This window comes from Nakaseomyces bracarensis (assembly GCF_045282275.1).
Source record: "Nakaseomyces bracarensis strain CBM3 chromosome Unknown Scaff12_0, whole genome shotgun sequence".
Lineage (NCBI taxonomy): Eukaryota > Fungi > Ascomycota > Saccharomycetes > Saccharomycetales > Saccharomycetaceae > Nakaseomyces > Nakaseomyces bracarensis.
Window position 1 is genome coordinate 952,190 of NW_027263958.1, and position 24,105 is coordinate 976,294.

At 33.9% G+C, this 24,105-nt stretch overlaps 10 protein-coding genes across 10 annotated transcripts; 3 read left to right on the plus strand and 7 right to left on the minus strand.

The window, feature by feature from the left end:
* Positions 1-51: 51 nt before the first annotated feature.
* On the minus strand, positions 52-1,140 carry MTG1 (putative GTPase MTG1; the record flags this gene model as incomplete). The annotated part of the gene is made up of 1 exon (XM_071053985.1): positions 52-1,140. The coding sequence occupies one exon, from the start codon at positions 1,138-1,140 to the stop codon at positions 52-54; it is 1,089 nt and encodes a 362-aa protein (XP_070910397.1).
* Positions 1,141-1,431: 291 nt separating this feature from the next.
* Positions 1,432-3,216, minus strand: ATP25 (Atp25p; the record flags this gene model as incomplete). Its single annotated transcript, XM_071053986.1, has 1 exon — positions 1,432-3,216. One exon carries the CDS (start codon positions 3,214-3,216, stop codon positions 1,432-1,434), a length of 1,785 nt encoding a protein of 594 aa, XP_070910398.1.
* Positions 3,217-3,994: 778 nt separating this feature from the next.
* ABF1 (DNA-binding protein ABF1) lies at positions 3,995-5,443 on the minus strand (the record flags this gene model as incomplete). Its single annotated transcript, XM_071053987.1, has 1 exon — positions 3,995-5,443. The coding sequence occupies one exon, from the start codon at positions 5,441-5,443 to the stop codon at positions 3,995-3,997; it is 1,449 nt and encodes a 482-aa protein (XP_070910399.1).
* A 2,090-nt stretch (positions 5,444-7,533) lies between these two features.
* Positions 7,534-11,319, plus strand: CLU1 (translation initiation factor 3 subunit CLU1; the record flags this gene model as incomplete). The annotated part of the gene is made up of 1 exon (XM_071053988.1): positions 7,534-11,319. One exon carries the CDS (start codon positions 7,534-7,536, stop codon positions 11,317-11,319), a length of 3,786 nt encoding a protein of 1,261 aa, XP_070910400.1.
* A 302-nt stretch (positions 11,320-11,621) lies between these two features.
* On the minus strand, positions 11,622-13,064 carry SEC59 (dolichol kinase; the record flags this gene model as incomplete). The annotated part of the gene is made up of 1 exon (XM_071053989.1): positions 11,622-13,064. The coding sequence occupies one exon, from the start codon at positions 13,062-13,064 to the stop codon at positions 11,622-11,624; it is 1,443 nt and encodes a 480-aa protein (XP_070910401.1).
* Positions 13,065-13,668: 604 nt separating this feature from the next.
* RNJ42_03826 (uncharacterized protein) lies at positions 13,669-13,893 on the minus strand (the record flags this gene model as incomplete). Its single annotated transcript, XM_071053990.1, has 1 exon — positions 13,669-13,893. One exon carries the CDS (start codon positions 13,891-13,893, stop codon positions 13,669-13,671), a length of 225 nt encoding a protein of 74 aa, XP_070910402.1.
* Positions 13,894-16,549: 2,656 nt separating this feature from the next.
* BUD22 (Bud22p) lies at positions 16,550-17,968 on the plus strand (the record flags this gene model as incomplete). The annotated part of the gene is made up of 1 exon (XM_071053991.1): positions 16,550-17,968. One exon carries the CDS (start codon positions 16,550-16,552, stop codon positions 17,966-17,968), a length of 1,419 nt encoding a protein of 472 aa, XP_070910403.1.
* A 547-nt stretch (positions 17,969-18,515) lies between these two features.
* ERG5 (C-22 sterol desaturase) lies at positions 18,516-20,084 on the minus strand (the record flags this gene model as incomplete). The annotated part of the gene is made up of 1 exon (XM_071053992.1): positions 18,516-20,084. The coding sequence occupies one exon, from the start codon at positions 20,082-20,084 to the stop codon at positions 18,516-18,518; it is 1,569 nt and encodes a 522-aa protein (XP_070910404.1).
* A 721-nt stretch (positions 20,085-20,805) lies between these two features.
* RNJ42_03829 (KilA-N domain-containing protein) lies at positions 20,806-21,789 on the minus strand (the record flags this gene model as incomplete). Its single annotated transcript, XM_071053993.1, has 1 exon — positions 20,806-21,789. The coding sequence occupies one exon, from the start codon at positions 21,787-21,789 to the stop codon at positions 20,806-20,808; it is 984 nt and encodes a 327-aa protein (XP_070910405.1).
* A 699-nt stretch (positions 21,790-22,488) lies between these two features.
* Positions 22,489-24,009, plus strand: FMS1 (polyamine oxidase; the record flags this gene model as incomplete). Its single annotated transcript, XM_071053994.1, has 1 exon — positions 22,489-24,009. The coding sequence occupies one exon, from the start codon at positions 22,489-22,491 to the stop codon at positions 24,007-24,009; it is 1,521 nt and encodes a 506-aa protein (XP_070910406.1).
* Positions 24,010-24,105: the final 96 nt, after the last annotated feature.

Consider the following 24,105-nt stretch of genomic DNA (forward strand, 5'->3'; position numbering starts at 1 on the left):
TTTATATACAAGACAAATGCATAGACCATAGAATATTTCTAAGTACTATAGTTAAGACATCAAGTCACCTAGATCTTCCAATTGATCTGATACAAATTTCATGTATGAAAAATCTTCAGGATTCAACAACACTTCAACGTCAAATAAAAGGTTATGCGAGTTCTCCCTCCATTTATTAACCCAATTTAAGGCTACTGCATCTTCGTTATAATCACTAGAATTTTTTGTGAGCCTATTTAATACCTCATAGATGTCATTTGTAGGATTTGTGGAAAATCCTGGGTACCATTCTAAATTTTTTTTGGGTATTTGAAGATTCATTAAATACAACAAATAGTCAGCTTGAATTACAGGATTTATGAGGCTAATTTTAACAGAACCAGTTAGAGCAAGGCTAAGCATCCTATTTTGACTGCTTAAACGACCAGGTACACCAATTCCTGGAGAATCAATCAAATAAATACTGTCAATTCTTTCTGTTTGTTGAGTTAATTTGATTATTTCGCTGGTACTTCTGGTGACCCCAGCTTCTGATCCAGTTTTCGCAACCTTTTTAAACTTCGTTCCTTCTTTATTTGGATGGCTCACCATCCTTAGAGTGTTAACTAATGTTGATTTACCGACATTAGGCATACCTGCAATAAATGCTCTATATCCCATAGGCTGTCTCATTCCATTTTCTGCATTTTTGAAGCTTTCCCATTGTAATATCTTGAGAAGTGTCATTGCATCAGTTTTGGAACGCCCATCTACAATTATAAATTTCTCATTAAGCTCTGCATGCCATTGAGACAGTTTACTGAAATAATCTTTTCCACTGGATCCGGTGGTTAAATCCTTCTTAGTGTAAATCACCAACTTCTTTAAAAACTTGTTTTCCTTCAATACACTATCAAAAACAACATTTCTAGTTGATAATGGTGCTCTTATATCTCGTAACTCTATTAAAAGATTCAGTTCTGGTGCTAGTTTCCTGAATTTTCTTAAAGCCTTCATTTGATGACCTTTAAAGTCAGATTTCGGTATATTAAAACTCGGGAGTGCATGACGGGGAATAAAGCGAGGAGTTTCTGAATAAAACCTTCGCTGCATTTTAGTTAATAGTTGTGTCACTTCTATAATGTTACTTGTAACTATCATAGATCTGCGGCTCTCTTGGGTAGATAAATATTAATCTTATTAATAATAGATGATTATTTCTTTGAATAAGATTCGGCAATGTTGAATGTTAGTTATATGTGATGAAAATGTCAAGTAATTGAAATATCACATGATTTTGAATATATATAATATTATATGCTATTTGATATGTATCCATAAGCTGAAATATGGGAATTGAGAATTAAAACTAGAAATGCATATATACAGAAAATTCTTCTAAAACCCATATTTTACTGCTTTCCATTTAAGTTGGTAGCATATTAAATTAATTTAATCAAGAAAAAAATGTCTCAATTCGTTATATTTCATTTGATCAGGATCAGCCTTATGAAAAAGCTCAGTTAATGATTCACGTAATTCTTGTGATATTGGGACATTTGCTCTTCTGATGTCTAATAAAATACCATTTTCAAGTAGCGCTTTCATGTAGCCGATTTCATTTGACTCAATGACAAGATTAATAAGCTCTTTCCATGGCCTTGTATCTGCTTCACCTGTTCTATAACCAATTTTTACTTGCCAGAGCTTTATAAGATATTGAAAGTCTCCTTTATCAATTAAAATTTTCATTATTTCACATAATGAATTATAGGGAATATTTGAATTATATTTGTCCACCAAATAATTTACCACTTCATAAAATGAATGTAATAGAACTTTATTTTCAGAAGATGCAAGACTTCTTAGAATATTGGGTAAGGTCTCCTCAGAAAATATAACATCTTCGTCGAATAATCTAAGTACCCGAACGAGTTCAAGGTTTTCTTTTACTAGACCCCAGTAGTCATCATGTTTCTTATTTTTGGAACGTAACAAATCCAGAAAGGTATTCAGATCTTTGGCAGTGAGGTCTTCACCTAGTGCTTTTTTTGTTTGGAAGTAATCTTGTATGAATGCTTTAAAGCTGTATTTTTCGTAATCTAATTCTAACAAAATAGACAAGAATTCTTTGTAAATGTCCCAAAATTCTGGAATTTCATGGATATGTAACGGTATATTTCTTTTCACCAAGTTTGAATAACCAAAGACGTCAATATCAGCATTGTCTTTTTTACTGTTCTTTAATTCATTTATAGCAATTAGAGATATATTCAACAGAGTCTTTCTCAGAAAGGGATCTTTAATTAAATATTCGTTAACTTTATCAAAATTCTGTACTAACAAAGCTGCATGTAAAGGAGATGTTTCCCGTTTGGTGGAATAATGTCTCCTTTGCTGTGCTAGAGTTCTTAGAGCAGATAGTATATTGTCATCTTCCCCAATGTTATTAATATCCGGTTCAAATGCGGGTTCATTAGAACTGCTTGAAGTTTGTTTGTCATAGAGGTGTTTTTCATCAGAGGGAGCATACAGTTCTTCTAAGTTTAACTCATCACGTCTGGATTTGGTCAGGACGTTTAAAAATATCCTATCAACTTTACAATCTATCATGTACCAACTGGAATCTGTATCTAAATTAGATTTAGAGTTTTTAACACTTGTTTTGCCAAGATTTGTCTTTCTAGCTAGTCTCTTCAGTCTCTTTTTCTCATCATTAGGATTTAAATTTCCTTCAACATAGCCATTGACCTTGTATTTATTCTTTAAAAGTTTATTTATTTCAGTAAATGACTTCTCACAATGCTTTGGTGAAAGCGCTGTGCATATGATAACATAGTCGCAGCTCTTAAGTCTATGATTGTTTACCTCAGATTCTCTTTGCTTTTTTAAATCAAACACCACAATATCTCTCAAGGCCAATTTTCTCTTTAGGTTATCAATTATCTGTGATAAAGAATCTGGGGCACCCTGAGGAATTACAACAACTTTATTTTTTGAATTTGGTTCTTCATTTAAAATTTTTAGAGAGTCGTCTTCGATTCGTAAATACCATGGTATATGATCTTTTCCATCTTTTTCATCAGAGCCGTTACTTTGATTATAACATATGGAATAGCTATTGAGATATCTTAGAGACTGTCGAGTTAAATAAGCTGGATTTTGTCTTAATGGCCTAGCATCCCTCAATAAAAATCGTGCCAGTCGCAAATTAGTCTTAATTCGTTGTCGAAACATTAAGCAGCAAGTATATTAGTGCTGAATAAAATTGCTATAGCTTGTTTTTGATAATAAGTTTGTTTAACTATAAAAAATTACTACTCATTATATGAATTTCTTGCCCATTGAAATATTAAATATATTTGATTTTAAAATTGTTCGGTTTCGGGTTTCTCTGATGTTTCTATATTTTGGTCATCTAGCACTTACCGAAGCAGAAATAGTTTTTCGAGGATTTTCAAAATTTATTGTTTTATAGTTACAAAATATAGTATAGCTATATAAATACCCTTGAAATGTATATAGAAGCCTAATTAGATATAATAAGAAGATTAGTAACCTCGGGTAAAAAGAATAGAATTCTTGCTAAGCCAATTAAAAGTGAAACATTAAGTGTAACAATTTCAGTTGTTAAGTACCCTCTGGCACAAAATAAAAGTCTCTTATGTTATTAGTCCTTATTAATTGAAAGTAATACTGAATAAAAATAAGAAAAAGTTTTGGGATTAAAAAAAATGATTATGAGATACAAATGAAATAATTCTTCTCACTGTCAGAAACTTGTTGATGTTTAACAGAAATTTGGGTAAAAAGAAAATTAAAATACAGAAATAAAAAAGTCAGATCATTAAAAGTTGACTATTTTTTTTCTATAATAAAATAGAAGTGGGGTTGTGCCACTCTCGTCCTTATTGCGGACCCTTAGCAACGCAAAGAAATAAAAGGTTGTTGGTGTAACTGCTTTGCCAACAAAAGTAAAAATTAAACAAAGATAGAACTATGGTAGGGAAGAAACTTATTCTCCTCTTAGCTCAGGTTGAATATTTTCATCTGATATCTCTGCACTATTCTTCTTACCTTCCTCATCTTGAAGATTTTGATTTTCAACATCCTTAAAATGAGAAGACAGTAATCTTAACTGTTCAGCAACCTCACGAGGTAGCTTGTCATCAGGAACTTCATCGATAGATACTAGAGGATTAACATCGTGAAGACCAGCATTTTGGTTAGATGAGTTTTCTGTTTCTTGGTTATGACTGTGCAATTCAGAATCCTCGCCAAGTCTAGCTAATTTCCTGGCTTGTTCTTCTTCTTCTTCTTCAGTCATTTCTCTGTGCTCTTCGCCTTGTTCAAGCATTTCTGGTAATGTTCTCTTCAATGCTTCTTGAGCAATTTCAGATTCGTCTTCATCAATGCTACGTTTTCTTCTAGTCCTGCTTACTCTAGTGGTTCTAACTTCAACAGATGGCGTGCTTTCGGCCTTGACCGGATGTCTATCGCTCTTGATTAAACCGTACTTCTTTTTCCTCAAGACAAATCTTGCCTTATAGGTTGTAACACGTCTGGCAATTTGCGATAGAAATTTCTTTGTTATATCAGAATCCAGTAAGTCATATCTAGCTTTTATTATATCTAGCAGACCACTGTGTTCGACATATTCTGAAACTCTGAACTTGGCAACATCGCCATCACCCCCTTCAGCAACCAATGTTTCCAAAACGTCGTCAAAATTCAATTCATTTTGCAAGATTCTTGGAATCTTCGTTAGCACAAACTTGTCAAGACTCAAGTTACTTTGTACAGGATGATCGTGATATGGGATGATTTTCGTGACTACAAATGGACCTTTGATAGTTTCTGGAGCGTTAGAGTTGGGTCTAGCAATAGATCTGGATTGAGATGATTCATCATCATCCATTTCTTCCTTTCTCTCTTCATCGTTACCATGCTCAACACCCTCCTCGTTGGGATCCTTACCTACGGCTGCAACAGCAGCAGCAATAGCAGCGGTCACCTGTGGATCATCAACATCATGGTACTTTAAATCAGCATCATCAATACCGTGTTGATGTTCATTATGGTTTTCGCCTAACTCATGATCTTCATCATCAGTTTTAGGTCTACCATACATGTGTTGGACTGAACGTTCATGATCACCATGAATGTATCCTTGACTCCCAGGATTCGAATAGCTTAACAAAATTTTGAATGGACAATTTTTCAAGTGACAAGCAAATGTGAAATGCTTATTACGGTGGGAGTTTTTTAGAATGATAGGGCAACGCGACTGAAACTCATAGTCGTTAATCACGTCGTACCAATCCGCCAAGGTAGGAAATCTACGAACTTCCTTACCTTGTTGTTCACTAACACTGACAGCTAGTGCATTATTGATAATAGGGTGGGAGTACTCATAAACATCCTTAACACCCTCACTTAGCAGCGCCTCTTCTCCAATATTCATTGTTTAAAGAGGTTGTTTATTTTATTTTTATTATTATTATTATTAATTAAATACTGAAATAAATAAGGGATGTGTATTCCTTTATTTATTTTGGTATCTTTAATTAATTTTCTCCAAAAGACTGGTGTCAAATTTGTTCTTTCGTAGTTTCTTTGAATTAATAGTGCTCAAATAAATGATTTATTTATTGGAAACACCAAAGTTATTAAATGAAGTTTTGTCACTTTGTCACTATATCACTTTATCTTAAAAGTAAATATTGTGGTCTCCGCTAGGCCTAACTTTCGTTATTTGTTTATCCCTTTCAACAACAAGGGAAAAAAAAAACCTTTGTTTATCACTTTCTTCTAAAACAAAAAAATTATATTTCGTATCCTTTTATTTTGTTTTCCATTCAAAACAAAAAAAAATTATTTATGTGAACAGAATTAAAATTTTTAAATTTCTTTTTTTTTTTGTTTTTTATGGAAACACAAAAATGTAGAACTCTGTACAGCTATTTCTGTGATTAGAAGAGCTATTTAAATCTGTATCATTTTTTTTTTTATTTCATATTAGCCTACTACGAGCCATTCAGTGTAATAAAGCATAAACGAAATAAAAAAACATTTCTGACGAATCAAATCAATAGCGTATAAGGTGATATCCGGGTTATAATTTATAATTTATTTTTTTTTCTTTGAGTTTTTCTTCGATACGTATAGCTATTACCTTTCTTCCTTTCCATCAAGTTTCTATTCCGATATAGTGTAACGGCTATCACATCACGCTTTCACCGTGGAGACCGGGGTTCGACTCCCCGTATCGGAGTAATTCAATTAACTTTTTTTTTTAAATATTTTTGAAGTTTTATTGAACTTCAAGTTGCAACAGGTTAACATTTAAATGTATCATAATATATAGCTGGGAGTTAATAGTCTTTTTTTTTTCAGTTTTTTGTGTAGTATGTTTATCTATATATACTCTAAATATAATAAAGGTCTTAATTTTTCAAAAAATTTTCTGCAAAAAAACCTTAAATTCAATAAGATATATTGTACTTGTTGCTAGATCGATGTATATAAGCATTAAAGAACTTCTATTTATAGAAGTAGGATAGCGCATTTTTGTATTTGTGGGTTTTTTTAGCCGCCGAGGTTAAAATGGTGTTACGGGTTGTTGTTGTTGTTTTTTTCTCTACGGATATCACTGTGATATTTTCTACTAGTACTTAGAGATCTCGTAGAAAGAACTTTAATTATATATTTAGTGTATTTATGAAAAATTGGGGTATTTAGAGATGGCGGTAAATATTCTTTTTTAGAGATGATTCAACCGAACAACTGGGGAAAAAAAAGTATAAATAGGAAGATCAAATCCCTAGGACTATTTCAAAAAAAAAAATTTCTTTCCTTTCATGTTTATTTTATTAATCCTACTTTACAGATTTCTTATATGATATCTTCTTTTATATTTTACTTTAAACTAAAGTATATTCAATGTTTACGAAACTAATTTACTGTACTTGTTTATTTTTTTTTTTTTTATTTCTTTACTTTAGATTTTCATTTACTCGGTTTAGTTAAAATCTAGCAAATTTCTCGATGAATTTGAAATTGTAACGAAAGATATCTTATGAACACAACTCCTAAATTTATTTAATTGCTGATTTTAATAATAGCGGATAAATTTGTTTTATTCTTATTTATCGGTCTTTTTTCTTTTTATTTGATGACGTTTTTTATTCTTTGGTTCGAGGGCCCGGTTTCGCGGATTTTGGACAGTCGAATATTTTATTTTTTTTTTAAAAAAAATTAATGGCCTTTATTTTCTTTGGTCAGGATAACCTACAGGGAGATGCAGCTCTAGTTAAGAACGGATGGTAATGGTAGGGACTGAGAGCGAATGAAGAAAAACTATGTGTGAATATGTGACCAAAAAAAAAAAAAAAAAAAATGAAAAAGCATTGTAAAAAAAAAAACTGGAAAAAAAAAAGCTGTTACTAAAAGACAATTTATAAACTATATTTCATATTATTTTTTTTTTTTTAAGTTCTACCTTGACTTCTAGAAATCTAATTCAGTACTAGAGAAACCAAATTAAAAAATACGATGTCATCTTCTAGTGATATCGTTAAAGTGGTTGTATCATTACCTAGTCGTTCAAAAAAGCCTAGCGGCAAGAACAAGAAGGCGGATAAAGATACTGACGAAATAGCTTTCCAATTCCGTAAGGATTCAAAGCTACAAAACATAATAGATTTTCTCTCCATTGCTCCAACTACGAAGTTTTACACCAACTATGACCTAAAAACCAGTTCTGGAGAACTTTTGTCAAACGTCGAAGATTCTGTTGTTAGAGAGCTATGTAATGATGCTGATGAATTTAAGTTATCCATTGTTTTGAAGCCTTATACCCAGTACCAATCATTAAGACATGTATTAACTTCTAGAGACTTTTTTGGTTTTGCGTATGAAACCCAAGATGGTTTATCGGAATTTGCTATTTCAACAGGTTCTAAATTCTCTAAATTGCCTTTGAAGGAAATCAAAGAAAGGGTCGACAAGAAGGATGCTGAAGACAAAGAGACAAAGAAACCAACCGCTATGGATGTATCTGAGGAAGAAAAGAAAGAATTTGGTAATGTTGTCCACGAATTGTTTAAGACATTTAAGCTGGAAAAAAATCAGTTACTCCACAATTTATTGACCACTGATACAAATGTCATTACTCCTTGTCTCAGATCTATCAACTTATCACCTTATAATCCAGTTCCTGCTTTTTACAAAACTAAGGGACATTTAATCTATTTGCAAATAGTAACTTTAGAAGGTGAAACATTACATATTACTGCTGTACCTTCTGGTTACTTCATTAATAAGTGTAGTGCTACTAAATTTGATCCATCTCCAAAGGAATCAGATAATGGCCACCAAATTTACTATACATTGTATGATTTGTTGTGTTCTCAATCCAAGAATTTTGGTTCCCATATTGCCTCTCTCGAAAAGAAGTTTGAAGAATTGGAATCCGTTACATATGTGAGACCAGGCTGCACGACTTTGCATAAGCCATGGATGGTTCCTTCTATTCCTATAAACCATCCCGATTATCTACGTCTTCAAGTCGATTCTTTCAACTTGGATCCAGAGCGTAATTATAATGATGAATTTCAATCTGTTAAAGATATTCCAACTCCAACTCCTCAATCAAAAATTGAAACGGAGAGAATATTTGCAAAACTCTCCCATGAGTTCACAATTGCTGCCACTAAAGGTGCAATGGACATTTTCTATGGGAACGGCGTTGCAATGAACCCAGAATTACCACTTGAAGAGCAGATATTCCTAAAGAATAACATTTTTTACTCCTTCGTTAGTGATCTAAACAACAATTATGGCGAGACTGGTGGGGATGATGCTGCTATGGTTGCTGCAAATCAGGATTTGAATACTTTAAACATTCTGAGTAGATTAAACTTACCTAACATCCACCATTTGTTAACAACGATTGTAGATTTTGGAGGTAAGAGAATATTGGCACAGACACCAGTTCCTGGACTATTATCCCCTATGGGAGTTGAGGTTTCATCAGATGACTCTTCCAAAGAACAAACTGTTGTGGAATTGAGTAGTGATGTTTGTGTTAATTATGGATTGGACGAAAACGAGCGTAAAATTGTTTCTAATGAGGACTTTGAAAAATTGCTGGAAGACCAATTTACTAAGTCTTTCCACTTAAAGAAGCATAATGTTCAAGATACCCAACTTGCCTTTTCCTCTCAATCCAAAGGTATTTTAGGTTCGGACAAGAGACATTATATTTTAGATTTGGCGAACACTTATCCTTTGGATGTCATGTTTGCCAAGGAACATTTCGATGGCGTCAAAGATGAAACAAAGCGTTATCCCCACCGTCAAACTCTATTGCGTCCGGAATTAGTCGAAAGCTGGTGGTCGTCTAAGCTTGAAGAAGAGAAAATTGATGTAGAGAAAGCTTTTGAGGAAAATAAGTTTAGTTATAATCCTGACGCTTACCATGTCAAAGGCGTTGAAGACCCAACGGTTTTGGAAATCTCAAAGTATCTCAATGAAAAAATATTACCAAACATTGTTCAAGATTATATGAATGGAAATATAATTTCTCCATATAATGGTGAGCATTTAGTCGACACTTTTCACCAAAATGGTGTTAATTTACGTTATTTAGGTAAATTTATTGAATTAGTTAAAACTGAACTTGCTAAACAAGAACAAGTGCATGATGAAAAGCTAAAACAAGTAGTTGTTGAAAACAAAGAGTACGAGGACTGGGAAAAATCCTATCTGCTAAAGATTGAAAATATGATTAAAGAAAGACAGGCTAAGATCAACCAACTAGTACAAGAAGGCAAAGATGTTCCAAAGGAATTAACTGAGGATTTGAAATTAAATGACTCTGAGATTAAAAAGCCTACCAACGAAAAACCAGTTGTTGTTTCATATGATGAGTTAATTCCTCTAATCAAAACAGCGGAACTGGAAATTATTGCTCGTTCTTTAAAGCATGTTCTTAGAAAACATAGCAGACCAATTCCAGCAGTAATGGTGACATCATTGGTTGCTTATGTATTCAATCTCCTATTTGGTATAGAATATAACCCCACACCTACTCCGGAATCGATTGACTCGTTATATTCTATTGAGGATTACGATTTCAAGGATCTCACCCAAGATTCCTTGGTTGAAGAAGTTAGAGCCGAAGCATTTACCCGTTTCCGCTATGAATTGTCTACTAACTGGTTAGATGAATATAAAAATTATCCATATGTTCTAATCAGGGCTATCAATTATAGATACGGTATTCAATTGTTGAATAAGAACTATTTCTTCACTAAAGAATCTGTTGAACAATATAAAGAAAAACTGGATAAAAAAATTAGAAGTAAGTTCGAACCACCTAAGATGACATTCTCAGTAAATGATCTGACTATCATTCCAAAGGTCAAATCTCTTGATTACTCCTCTCCAATGAGTGAATCTCTATGGAACCAAGGAGCTACAATCTTGAATGAGTCACAGAATGATGGTTTGACATTGTTGGCTCAATCTATTGGTATCAAAGAAGAAGTCAATAGTATTTTGCATCCTTCAGTTGCAGAAAAGTATCTGACTCTCTCTACTATCTATAATAAGTTGGGTCTAACCGCCGAAGCAATTGCATTCTGTAGAAAATCGTGTGCAATTTATGAGAGGGTATGTGGTATTGATTCATTTGAATTATTAAGAGCTCTAACAAACTTGGCAACACTAGAATTTGCCAATGAAAGTCCATACAATGTTGCCATAATTTATACTAGGATTCTACAAACTGTTTCTGGCTACAACTTAGAAGTTATCCATCATCCAATTTTTACCAACATTTTCAACTATTTGGAACAGTTGGCCCTTGGAATTCATGACACTAAACTTGCTATTGAGACTCTAAAAACTTTGGCTGAATTCTTGGTTAGCCTTGACGGTCCGGAATCACTAGCTTTTGGTTATATTGAGTCTCGTTTAGGTAACTTATATGCTTCTGAAAAAAGATACGTCGACGCGTTGAATCATATTAGAAATACTGAGCGTATTTTCAACAGGGAGTTAGGTACAAACCATGGTAGCACTGCTCAAGCCAGACAATGGGTTGATGGTTTGAGTAACGTAATTAGAGACGTTAGCCAGAAGAAACAACTTCAAGATGACCAAAACGCCGCCTCTAGTATTAAGCCTTCAAGTACAAAATCTAAAACATCTCATAAGAAGAAGAGCGCTCAAAATCCTGAGCTTGCTGACAAGTCTGTTGATGAACTTTTGACATTCATTGAAGGTTCCGACTCTAAGACCTCAAAGAAGGGTAAAGGGAAGAGCAAGAAATGATGGCTTTCATTTTATTGTCTGTTTGATCGTATGTATTTATTAAATCCTGTATAAATGAATTATCTGTTTTGTTTTGTTTAATATAATGATGATGCATTTTTGAAGATCAAGACGTGATGTATAAAATAAATTTTTTATTTATCTACAGAAAAGTAAAAAATATAAAAGGTGTGGAGTATCATTAAAATAAAGTTTTTAATTAAATTGAAATTAATCATAAAATGTGTCTATCTAGTCATATTTTTGTTACAAAGTCATAATTAAAAGAATAAATAACATGTATCTTAGTGGCTTTATCATCATTAATGCGTCAATATTTTCTCCATAGAAACCATGAAAATTGGTATCAATATATTATCATTAAGTTCGCTGTTACCTTCTAATATTCCCCCTGCTGAACATAGAAGTAATATATCGAAAACAGAAACAGTACTGAAATAGTTAAGATAATACTTTAGTATGAGACTGATTATAGTTGTTCCAGCAATAAAAGCTATAGTACCTTCAACTGTCTTTGCAGTACCGAGCCACTTCACCCTACCAATTTTTTTACCCACAATTGAGGCGAGTGAGTCACCAACTCCTAAACTGATAAGTCCGACAGGAGAATCAAATAGTAGTAATGGAATCGATATCCCAGTGATCAAATAAATATAAGAAACTATCAGAGGACCTTTTTGGTCTCTGTGATCGGCGAATGATCTTAAAAATGTGTCTAACTGTGTTCCATAAGGTTCTATCTTTAGATATCTGATATATTCGACAGTCAAAAAACAAGGTATAGTACCACATAAGGCAATCTTCACAAATTCAGGATCAAGTTTGAATGGTTTGACGATCAGTAGAAATATCATAAAATGCCATATCTTTCTGGATGTATTCAGTGAAATTTTCGATTTAAAAAGCAGTACCAGTGGTATAAAGGTAATTAGTATAGAAGCCCAACCACATATTATGAACTGTCGAATTTGTGATTCCTGGATGAAATGGATTAACCACATTATTGGTGATTTTATTGTTTCACGCGAGAAGTCAATCATTAGATTAACAAATATAGGAAAGAGGGTGCCAATATTTGTCAATAGTATTAGTGAGTGTGTAAGTGATTTATTGAACTTCACTAGAATGTGATTTATAGTAATGACCATAATTAAACTGAGCAATGTCCCCTTTAGCACCAAAAAATAATTCGGGATATTTTTGCCATTCATCATAAAACAATTTGTAATTAGAATACTAAATAGATTGCAATCAATCTGGTCGAGGGATTTAAGTTCTCCAATATCTTCTAACCATTGATCTACTAAATGATTGATAATCAAACCTTTTATTGCAGATATTTGTTCGTATGGAAAGAATACTTGTAATACAACGATCTGCCCTGCCAAATTAAAGAGTTGTGAATTAATGGTTGCATCTAGGGTAGTGAAAAGGCCATTTAATGACATCACTATATTCACCTGCATCATTTTCTCATCACAAAATGCATACGAAACTAAAAAGGGTAGGTAAATTCTGTATATTTCTTCGAATCGTCTACCCTTCCATATAGCATGTGATACATGCAGGCCAACTACCACTTGCAATAACGTATTAGTTGCTAAGATACTCATAAGACTGTCCTTACTCCATAATAGTGGCCCTAACATCATCAAAATCTGCCATATTTGAGGTGCGATAACAAAACGATTATCAACCCTCGTTACCGATTTTGTAGTTACCGATTTGGTCATCCTTGCTGTCATAATAATTTATGCTGTTATAGCTATCAGTTAATGATATACCGTACACCAAAGAAACATAAATAAAACAAAATTTTAAAGAGAAAGAGTCTGAATATAACCAAAACTTTTAAGCTTGGCTATATTAATAATATTGTTTTTTTTATAATTATCAATAAGTACTATGAACAAATATATTTGTTAGAAAGTTTTTGCTTCTATCCCCCCAGGTTTTCCTTTTTACTGTTTTGTGAGTGGATTTGTTAATCAGAATGCAAAATCAATATTTAAGCAAATCCAATAATAGGTTGTCCTTTTTTTATTTTAACAGAAAATAAGAAGTTATGTCAATAACAAAAAGAAAAGCATAGTAATAAATAAAAATTTCTATTATTTCGATCTGCCAAACTCAAATATAAAATAAATATATGTGATCTAGAATATCTCATTATTGTTATCCATTAAAAATTGCTTTTTCGGTTTTAATTCAATGCCAGCTTGATATTATCTTAAACGGTTTATCACATGACCAATGTATACATATATGTCCTTTTGTACGTCGATCATATGATCTTAAATTTGGTGGAATGACCTAAATAAGGGTAACGGTCATGAAGCACGAACTTTGCTATTCTTCGCTATTTTTCCTTTTTTTTTTTTCTTTTTTTCGATTTTGCTCATCAAAATCCCCTAAGAAATTGCGTAGACCGATTTCAAGGTCAATGGTAATGTACAGCTTGTAATGAGCACGAGAATAAAAAAAAAAATTTTTGTATTTTTTTTTATTACTGAAAATTTTTTCAATGATATATAAAGCAGTACTATTGTAGTATCTTTCTCTACATTTTTTCATTCTTTTCTGCTAACATTAATATTGATCTTGAAGAGTGTTATCTTTGAGCATATCAGTAAGGCAAGTAATTGTCTTCATTTATCTTTATTGAAAGCATAACTAATAATGGGGATGGAAATCAATAAAAAAAGAAAAGCAGATATTGGAACAAGTTTGTGTACTAATGTTTTCATTTATCTTTATTAATTAAAAAAAATAAAAAACCGAAAATAAAAGGAATAAAAAATGAATTAATTTTTGGGATATTAAAGAAAAAAGGTTCTTTTTAAATTTATTTTTTGAAGGGTGTTTCGCTGATGACTCTGATAAAAATTATACAAACTAGAGTTTCTGAATCAAAAATATATTTTATTTAATGATTAGAGAATATCTTACTGAGAAACACATGATATACCCTTATTAAGATTTTTTTCCTAAATTCCTAATTAATTTGTTTTTTTTTGTTAGAAAGAAAATAATATAGTACAGGAGTACTACACAAGGCTTGTTTTTTATGTGCTTTTTTTAAAATCCAAACCTTTTTGAAGTTATCTTTTTTAAAGATGAACACATCATGAAGATTCTTACAATCAATTTTATTTTTGTGAATTTATTATTTAAATGATGATTCTAAACAAAAACAAAAGCTGGAATTACTGGCTGAACGAATATATGTTGATAAGTTTTTGCAACTAATCCTGATTATATCTTCACAAAATTTAATTGAAATAGAAAAAAAATAAATAAAATTATATTTTTGGATGAAAAGAATACTTCATGATATTTTTTTCAGCACAATGTTGTTTTATTTTATTCTTACTAGGAAGTCAGTATAATTATAAAACAGCAATTGGGGCTGTTTAACACTATTCCTCTTGATCAAAAATGACACAGTGAAAAGAAAAAGTTTATTGGAATGAAAAATTAATTGTTTTATGGATATGACGATTCACAGCACTGGGCACTGATAAAATCTAATAAATTAGAATTTTTGCTTATGAGTGACAACGCTTTTAGTAGGCCTAGAAAACCTACGCAACTGATCCATAACCATTAAGAATATTTTTTTCGCTCTAAAATATCTTTTTCTTTTAATTTTGTTATGAGAAAGGGAAACTAACCGATATGAAAATGAGATTAATGTACACTTATGTATTTCTTCATTTTTCATTTCACAATACATTTCTTTTGGAAACATGAGTTTCTTCACAAAACATTTTAAATTGTTTACTGATCAAGTATTAAAAAGTCTCTTGGAGCTACTTCTTTCAGTTGAAAGGAATTCGTTTCATAATCTTCTGGTGTTGACACGAATTAAATTTTTATGATGATATCCTATTAGATGACGAGTCTGAATAGTTTTTTATTATGAAGACACATCTATTAATTAACCATTCATGCATTTCTGAGAATAGCAAAAAAAATTTTTTTTTTTGTACTAATTTCCTCTCATTATGAAATTAGTAAACTCCTAATAGTACTTTTAGTGTTGACAGTAAGCTGAATTTTAAAATGTTCTGGTTGAAACCTTCAGAGTCTTATCAGCAGATGAGTCTGTTCCATACTCAGTGAATTGTATGTAATGGATTAATTTGAAGGGTGCTATGATTGTATTTTTTTTTTCATTTTTACAAAATTTCTTTACTTACAGAAGATGAAACCATTTACTCAAAATAGACAAGCATATGTCTGATTACTTTGTGATTGAAACGAGAAATATGTGTCTGATGTAAGTAAAGAATTTTTTCTTTTCCCAACCAGATGAAATAATATTAGTACTAAGATTGTGGAGACTGATAGAGTCTATTCATCCTTGTATTCTAGGTTTTTACCATTCGAGTTTAAAGAGTGTTTTTTTTTTGAATAAAGATCAAATTTGTTTATGATGATTAATATTTTATCACGACGGTCAACTGCGTTTCTCAATCGTTTATTGAGAAACTTTGATGATAACTGCCTGTGACAGGGCATTGTATCTGATTTCAAACTTTGATTTTAAAAAAATATATTCTCTTTAACATTTTTTTATGGTTAAAAAAATGAGAAGAATGCGATTTGCCGTGAATAACTTATTGGATTGAATTAATTCTATTGTTTCTCAACAATTCAATACGGAATCTCAGGAGAGATGTATTATATCATCAATTGTATGTTTGAGGACAAGCATTTAATTTTTTTATTTTTTTTCAGTCACGTAGACGACTTTTAACAGTTACGAAGTCTAAAAATGATGACACTTGAGCTATTCTTTACTGAGGACAAGTCCTTTGAAGATTGAGACTCAAAATAAATATTCGATTTGCATGTCAGTCTGATTTAGCTTAGCTTCTTGAAATTACTGTAGTTCTTTTTGTATGTATTGTAATAAAACACCTAGTAGTAATATGAGTAAAAATGTAGTTGATGCGGTATCCAAGAATAAGTAATTTTTCATAGAGGAAAGTTCAAAGATTCGATGTTGATATTGTATCATTTGTGACGGCTCATCGCAAATTTTGGGAAAAAAATAAGTTGACAAAAATTATCGATGAGCTTATTTTTGTTAGCATATAGATGTTCTTTCTATGTATATTCTCTGGTTTCATTAGGTGATAAGGAAGTGTTTACTTCTTCTTCTATTTAACAGAATATAATAGGTTAATAAAATTGAATTAGAGTACAATAACTAACGTAAACAATGTCGAAGGAAAATTTGCTATTCAAATTGGACGGGTACGAATATCAATGGCACTACTTGCAAGGTACTCAAGATAATTTCCAACCGAGATTCAACCTTACTCAAAGATACTATAATGCTAAAGGAAGGAAAAACAGTAAGAAAATTACTAAAATACTTGCTACTTTGAACAAGGAAAACTTAATAGAAAATTTGAGAAATACTAGGATCGAGATACTGAATAGAAAACTTCACAATATTGAGAAGCATGTTAGTAACTATATTTACAAGACAATTAAAAGTTTTGTGAACAATGATATTTCTAAATTTCAGGAGGTTATCCAATCTATCCAGAAGAAACTTGGACAAGAAGATGAAGGTTTGAAGGAATTCAGTACTCTCGTAATGAAATCAAAGATTATAAAGTTGGTAATTACGAAACTGCAAAAATCATCTCATAATCTAGTTCAAGCCAAAGAAGAAGTATCAGATAAGCGTATTCCAAAATGGGCAGAAGATCATGAATATGTTACTATTTGGAAAAACAAAGACCACAAATTCAATCCTAGTAACGTTTGGAATACTAATGTGATGGCTATTAAAGGAGCAGATGTCATGGTAAGTCGTATAATGAATGGTAAAAAATACAAAGAGTTGATTGATAAATTTGACGATTCAATAGATACATTCCTCAATATCAATCGGGAAAAGAAATTGGAGAAACAGAAACTCCAAAAGAAAGATAAGCAACCTGTTGGTAAAGATGAACAAGATAGCACTCCTATTCAAGGCGATGTCGAAGAAGATGACTACTCTGATAGCGGTATAGAAGATAATATAGAATATGATGAAAATATGGATGAAGAAACCTTGTTGAAGCAGTATGATAACATGCTAGTAGACTCAGAGAGTGAAGGAGATGATGAGGACAGCGAATTGTCGGATAATGAGAATGTGAATATTTCTCTGGCTCAAAAGAAAGAAAAGAAATCTAAGGATGCAAGAGGCGAGCTTCCTGAATTAATGGTTGGTTATATTAGCGGAGGTAGTGACGATGAAATCGAGGATGATAAAATCGCTAAGGAGCAAATTGATATTAAGCCCGTTAAGAAGAATAGAAGAGGTCAAAGAGCTAGAAGGAAGATTTGGGAACAAAAATACGGTTCTAAAGCTAAGCATGTTCAAAGAGAGCTCGAGAAAGAAAGAGAAAAGAGACAAAAGAGACAAGAGGAATATGAGGAACGTGTTGCTAAGAGAGCTGCAAGATCTGAGCAACAAAAGGAATACTTAGAAAAGAAGTTCGAAGAAAAGAGGGAGAAAGAAATCAATCGTAAGAGAGTAGCAGAAACCGAAGATCATCCTTCTTGGATTGCCAAGAAGATGGCAGAAGAAAAGCGTAAGAAAGCTAAATTCGAAGGTAAAAAGGTTGTTTTCGACTAATATGTTCTTAATTAATTTTTATAATAAAAAATATGCATTGTACTTTTTTACTTCATATATGCGACGGTGTTAATCACCAAATGTTGATCAAAGTGAACTTCACGTCACAGTTTTACTTGAATAGCAACTTAAGCATACTAATTTAATAGATCAACAAGCATAGATTACGTGCTGACGGCTACTACAAAACGATGGAAATTTCATAATAGAATAGAGTACTTAAAAAAATTGTACTGAATTTATTTTAAATAGAAAGGATATACATAAAATTGTCATTGAAAAAATCTATAGGAAGACATTAGTTAAGCAAATGTCCGGTAAAGTGTTGATTAGGAGTAAACTGTGGTCTTATTTAGGACCGTGTCAAAAGAATAGTTTGATAAAATAAAGCATACATCAAAGGGAAATAAAATAAAATTGACGAAAATAAGAGATCAATTACATCAAATTCTTATATTTGATGTGAACCTTCCACTTCGGGAAGAAATAAATAAAGATGATGTAGCTCTTAGTAACCACTCAGAATATACATGCACCACTACTTTATTTATTCTTTAATCTCACCAGTAACTGGGTCTCTCTTCTTGAAGGTCAATAGCAAGTCATCCTTAGGGAAGATAGTAGCAAAAACCTTAATTTTTTCACTCAATGGAGTGACCGTATGTTTGAAATCGGTGAATAGAGCGAATTTACCGATCAAGGCAGTCATAGTGATCATAACATAGGTTTGACCTAAACAAACGTGAGGACCACAACCGAAAACTAACCAATTCTTCTTAGCGGCGTTAGCAGCGGAACCTTCTTCCCATCTCTCTGGGATGAAGTCGTCTGGGTTTTCGTATACTTCTGGATCATGCAATGCTGGGTATAAGGTAGCGATCAACATGGAGCCCTTTGGAGCACTGTAATCTGGGACAACTGGGAACTTATTCTTAACAACGTATGGAACCATCAGGACTGGAGGTCTGTAACGTAGAGTTTCCTTAACAACCATGTGAGTGTATTTCATTTCATCAACCAAGTCGATATCCAATCTCTTGTTAATGTCACCATCACGGACACGTAGTTGTTCTTCTCTGATCTTTTCTAGAACATCTGGTCTGTCAGCAACAATTTGGAATAACCAACAAGCCAAAGAAGAAGAAGCATCTTGGGAAGCAAACAAGAAAGTAAAGACAGCCTCAGAGATTTCCTTATTGGAGAATTCTCTGTGCAAAAGTCTGGCGTCATCATCATCACGGTTCTTAGCGTCATGCATCAATTGGCACCAAGCGTCCATAACACAAATTGGCTTACCACCAGCAGCGATGTGGTCCTTAGCTCTTTGGGCACAGTCTTCGAAAATCTTCATAGCCATGTCTGCGGTTCTCTTACCGTACCAGGTCTTGGTGAAAGGCAAGATAATTGGGAAGTTGACTAGTTCAAGGGCAGCGGTAACCAAGTAGTAATCATCGGCAATCTTTCTAATTTGGTCTTCACTGATGTAGTCACCACAGAAGGATCTTAGAGACAAAGCACATAGGATTTCTCTCATCTCATGGAAGAAGATTTGAGGTTCGTACTTGTTGTCCTTGGACAATTGAACAAATTTCTCCATGTACTTATCCATCAATTCTTCCAAAGGAGGCAAGTATTGAGCCAAAGCGGTCTTTGTGAACAGACCGTTTAGAGACTTTCTGTAGTCGGTGTGGGCCTTACCGTCTAGGAAAACCCAGTTGTTAGGTCTTAGAATCTTAACAGCAACATCGACAACACAAGGCTTGACGTATTTTGGTGCTTGAAGCACTTTTCTGGCCAGGTCTCTGGTAGAGGCAATGATAACGAACTTGTGGAAGATGGAGACACAGGACAATGGACCACTATCCCACTTGGCCTTGTACTCCTCGAACTTAGGGTCTAGAGACTCCAAAAATGGACCAATAATTGGATAAATCTTAAACCTAGGACCAGCAATGTTACCCTTCTTGATCTGGTACGAGACCTGGTCCCATACCAACACAACACATATCAGAGTAACAAATAACTGTAAATATGAAAAACTAGAAACCTTTTCAATTAGTTGAGAAGCAATACTACTCTCCACTACAGAGGTATTAGTAATATTCTCAAAAGACATTTTTTTTGTTTTTTGTTAATGTTTTTTTTGTTATTTGTTGGTTTATATTGATATTTTAGAGTATTTTTTAATTAAGAAGAAATAAAATAATGATACGTACCTATATATTTATATATTAATTTTTTTTCTTTCTTTATTCCTTGTCTCTAAAACCAATCGTTTATTTATTTTGTGATGGGTCCCTACAACTTTTTTTTTTTCATTGTTTTTTTTCTATCGCACTTTGAACAAAAAAAATTCTATCGCATTTTGCAGGTATCGGTTTGATCAGGCCGTTTTTCTTCCCAAATCAATCCACACTGAGAAGACAAGACGAACAATACAATACAAATACAATACAATACAATATTAGAGACTACTGCCCATAGCTCACTGCCCGCTGCCCATAGCTCACTGCCACTTGCCCGTTATTATTGTTCAAATTACATCAAAATTAAGTGCCAGGAGTATATAGCGTTGCGTTGCTGTTATACCGTTGATGTACTAGTATGGGCAGGTTACCTTCTTTAGCTTCGTACCTCTCTCTCTCTGTCTCCATTGTGTTCTCTGTGGGACCCTCGTTTAGCTTTTCCTCTTTTTACTTTCTGTGTTGCGGTAATTTCAATGTACGTATGGGAAAAGGGGGGGAGTTATCGGATGGGAAGTGCTTTTCGGGTTTTAAATGGAAAAAATTTAAATATCATAAATAGAGAAAATACATATGACCTGTAGTATATAGTGATTAACGTTGAGGTCGGATTTCGTCGCGGATCGGGTCGTACTGGATCCGTGTGGCACAGTGTCTCTTAGTTAAGAAATCGCGTGGAATTTCGCGTGGCATATCGCATGGCATATCGCGTGGTCTATTGCGCAGTACGGTGTCCCGTGGCGTATCCTGTGGGTCCCGTGGAGTGTCCCATGGAGTTCGCTGGTACGTGATGGTCTTTGAGGATGGATCGTCGTCGGGTACACGGATGAACTCATCTGTGTTCTCGTCACAAGTGCGGTTGTTGGCATTCTCCTCTGTGGGAATCTCACAGTACCCACTAGAGGAAGGGCTGTAGCCGGGACTATAACCGGGACTATAACCGGGACTATAGCCAGGGCTGACGTAGGTAGCGTTGGAAAGACGACTCTTATAGTAGTAGGTAGGTGTGTACGCTGGGGAGTACGCAGGAGTATACGTAGGTGTATACGTAGGTGTATATCCGTTTCCATTTCCGTGCGCAGTCAGTGAGGCCCTGACATGTCGTGGAATGGAATATTCTGCAATGGCGCGCGGTTGCGGGTTTGTGTGGTGGATCTCACGGTGTGATCTCACCGGGTGTTGAACACCGTACTCGCGGACCAGGGCGTCTATCTCGAGGACAAACAGCGGGTACAGCAACTGTTCCACGCCTTCCTGTCGCGCGATCATCACCGCACGGTGCAACGGGATCCACACGCCCTTCAGAAACATTGAGCCAACTTTCACGACATGGCGCTCGTGCTCGTTCTTGATTATACAGTCCCGGCGGCCCCGAGTCATCCCAGTGACGTTGAGCAGCTTAGTCCCATTGACCATATTGTTGTCAGCTCGGCGTAGTACAGTGATCCCATTGTGACTCACTCCATAGCACAGCGTGTTCTCGTCTTCCCACAAGGTCGTGATCACGCGATTCGTCACTCCATACCCATAGACATTGATATACCGCGTTAACACCTCATTTCTATTACGTTTACTCATTTTATTTTACTTTACTTAATTATTTTAATATGGTATTACAAGGTTGTTAATTTTTCTTTTTTTTTTCTTAACTACATGTAGATCTTTATATGTATTTTTTTTTTTTGTTTTGTTATTTGGTTTTACTAAAACCACTTGAAATATTATTACATATTCATTGTGTATTCGATACGTCTTACTGACTTCGTCAACAAAAAAATATAATAGCTAATATATTTCATCGCCCCCACTTTCATAAAAATCCTTATTAGGCATGATAACGCAATGAATTTAGGGACATTCTCTCAAGAAACTATGAATATATATTTTTCTAGGCATTTCCAAGATTTCCCTATTTTAAACCATTTCTATGGGGTTCTTGAGGTGAAGTGGAAATTTAATGCCAAATAGGGACCCCAAAAAATTATTGTTTAAGCTTTTTCCTAACCTATTTTTGACTTGCTTATAATAGGGTCTTATGCTAAACTATATTTTTTCTTAAAAAAATAAAAAAAAATTCTTTCTTTTTTTTTGTAATGATTTTCAAGTTAAATTGATTTTATCAAAAATATTGATGATTTCTTAAATATTCTTGGGTTTTTTTGAGGTTATATATATATTATAGTTTTATTGATATATATAGTAGTAAAAAAGAAAGAAACAAGGCCAAAACCTAAAAACAAAAAAAGGGGGGCCAGTTAGTGTACTGCAATTGATTAAATGACTGATATTATTTATGATACAGTAGTAGTAGGAGCTGGTATTGCAGGTCTGAAGGCAGCCTCTGTGCTAACAAGCCATGGAAAAACATGTCTAGTGGTAGAGGCCCGGGACCGTATAGGTGGTAGACTACATACTGTCGCTGGTTACAAAGAGACCAACCGTTATGACTTGGGTGCCTCCTGGCATCATGATACCCTTACAAATAGGCTCTTCGAGGAAGAAGTGGCTGAAGATAAGGGGGCCCCATTTGTATTCGATGATAATGACCCCGTAATCATCGACAAATCTGGGGAGATTAAGGACGTGTCGCTAAGACTGGTCGTAGACGAGATTGAAAAGTTTATTGAGTTGTATTACCACAACGACATGGAAGAATTCCCCAAACCGGATGTGGCCCTATATGATTTACTGATCTTGTACTTGCAGAAAAGAAACAGGTTCATGACAGATGAACAAATCTGGTACGGCTTCCAGTACGCTAGGTACATGGAGCTATGGCATGGTGTGTCCTGGTATGATTTAAGTGCACGTGATTCTTTTTTCGGACATCAAGGGCGCAACGCATTTGTACTGAACTATGACATCATATATAGGAGGATAGCGAATAGCATCAAGGAGACCCTCGGTGCTATAAGGCTCAACACTAAAGTCACTAAGATTGCCAGAGATGGCAATAAAAGTGGGCAGGAACAACTAGTGTACGTGGAAGGATCCGCGGATCCGATTCGATGCAAATATGTAATTGTAACTATCCCTCAGAGCTTGCTAAGCCGAAATGAGGTTGTATTTGAACCCCCACTTATCTCCAATATCGCAGAAGCGCTCGATAAAATGCATTTCGGCGCCCTAGGGAAAGTAATCTTTGAATTTGAAGACTGTAATTGGGACCTACCTTCCTCAAAGATTATCAGTATGGCACATGTACCATCTGACGTCAGAAGGAGCTTTATCGAACAGATTCGTTCTTCTAATAACATAAAATGGGTTGACCTGGTACAAATTACTAAAGAATTACTAAAGGCAAAGGAACATGATCCATGGAATCAACCCCTAATGTTTGTGAATTTGCAAAAGACTACTGGTATCCCATCCTTCATGATGCTCATGGCGCCACCACTAACACAATATGTAGAGTCTTTACATGACAAAACCAGGACATTTGAATTCTTCAAACCTGTTCTCTCAAAAATTCTAGAGGTGTTTAATGCGCCATCTCCAATAGTCAATCATATGTCAATGACCGATGAGGTTACACGATCACCTGAGGTTAGTGGGCCTATACTTCGTAATATTATTGTAACAGATTGGACCAACGACGAATTTGCAAAAGGTGCTTATTCTGCATGTTACCCAGGTGATGACGCGCTAGATGTCTGTCTTGCCCTTTCTGGTGGACAAAGCTCGAAGGTAAGATTTGCAGGTGAACATACCATCTTAGATGGTGCTGGATGCGCATACGGTGCGTGGGAAAGCGGGGAACGAGAGGCTCTTTTTGTCCTCGATAAAATTGGTAAATAAAATAACTCTATATTTATAATAGCATATAATTCTGTGTAAATTCTAGGTTCATGTATATACAAGGATAAATAAAACACGTAAACCATATAGGATTAT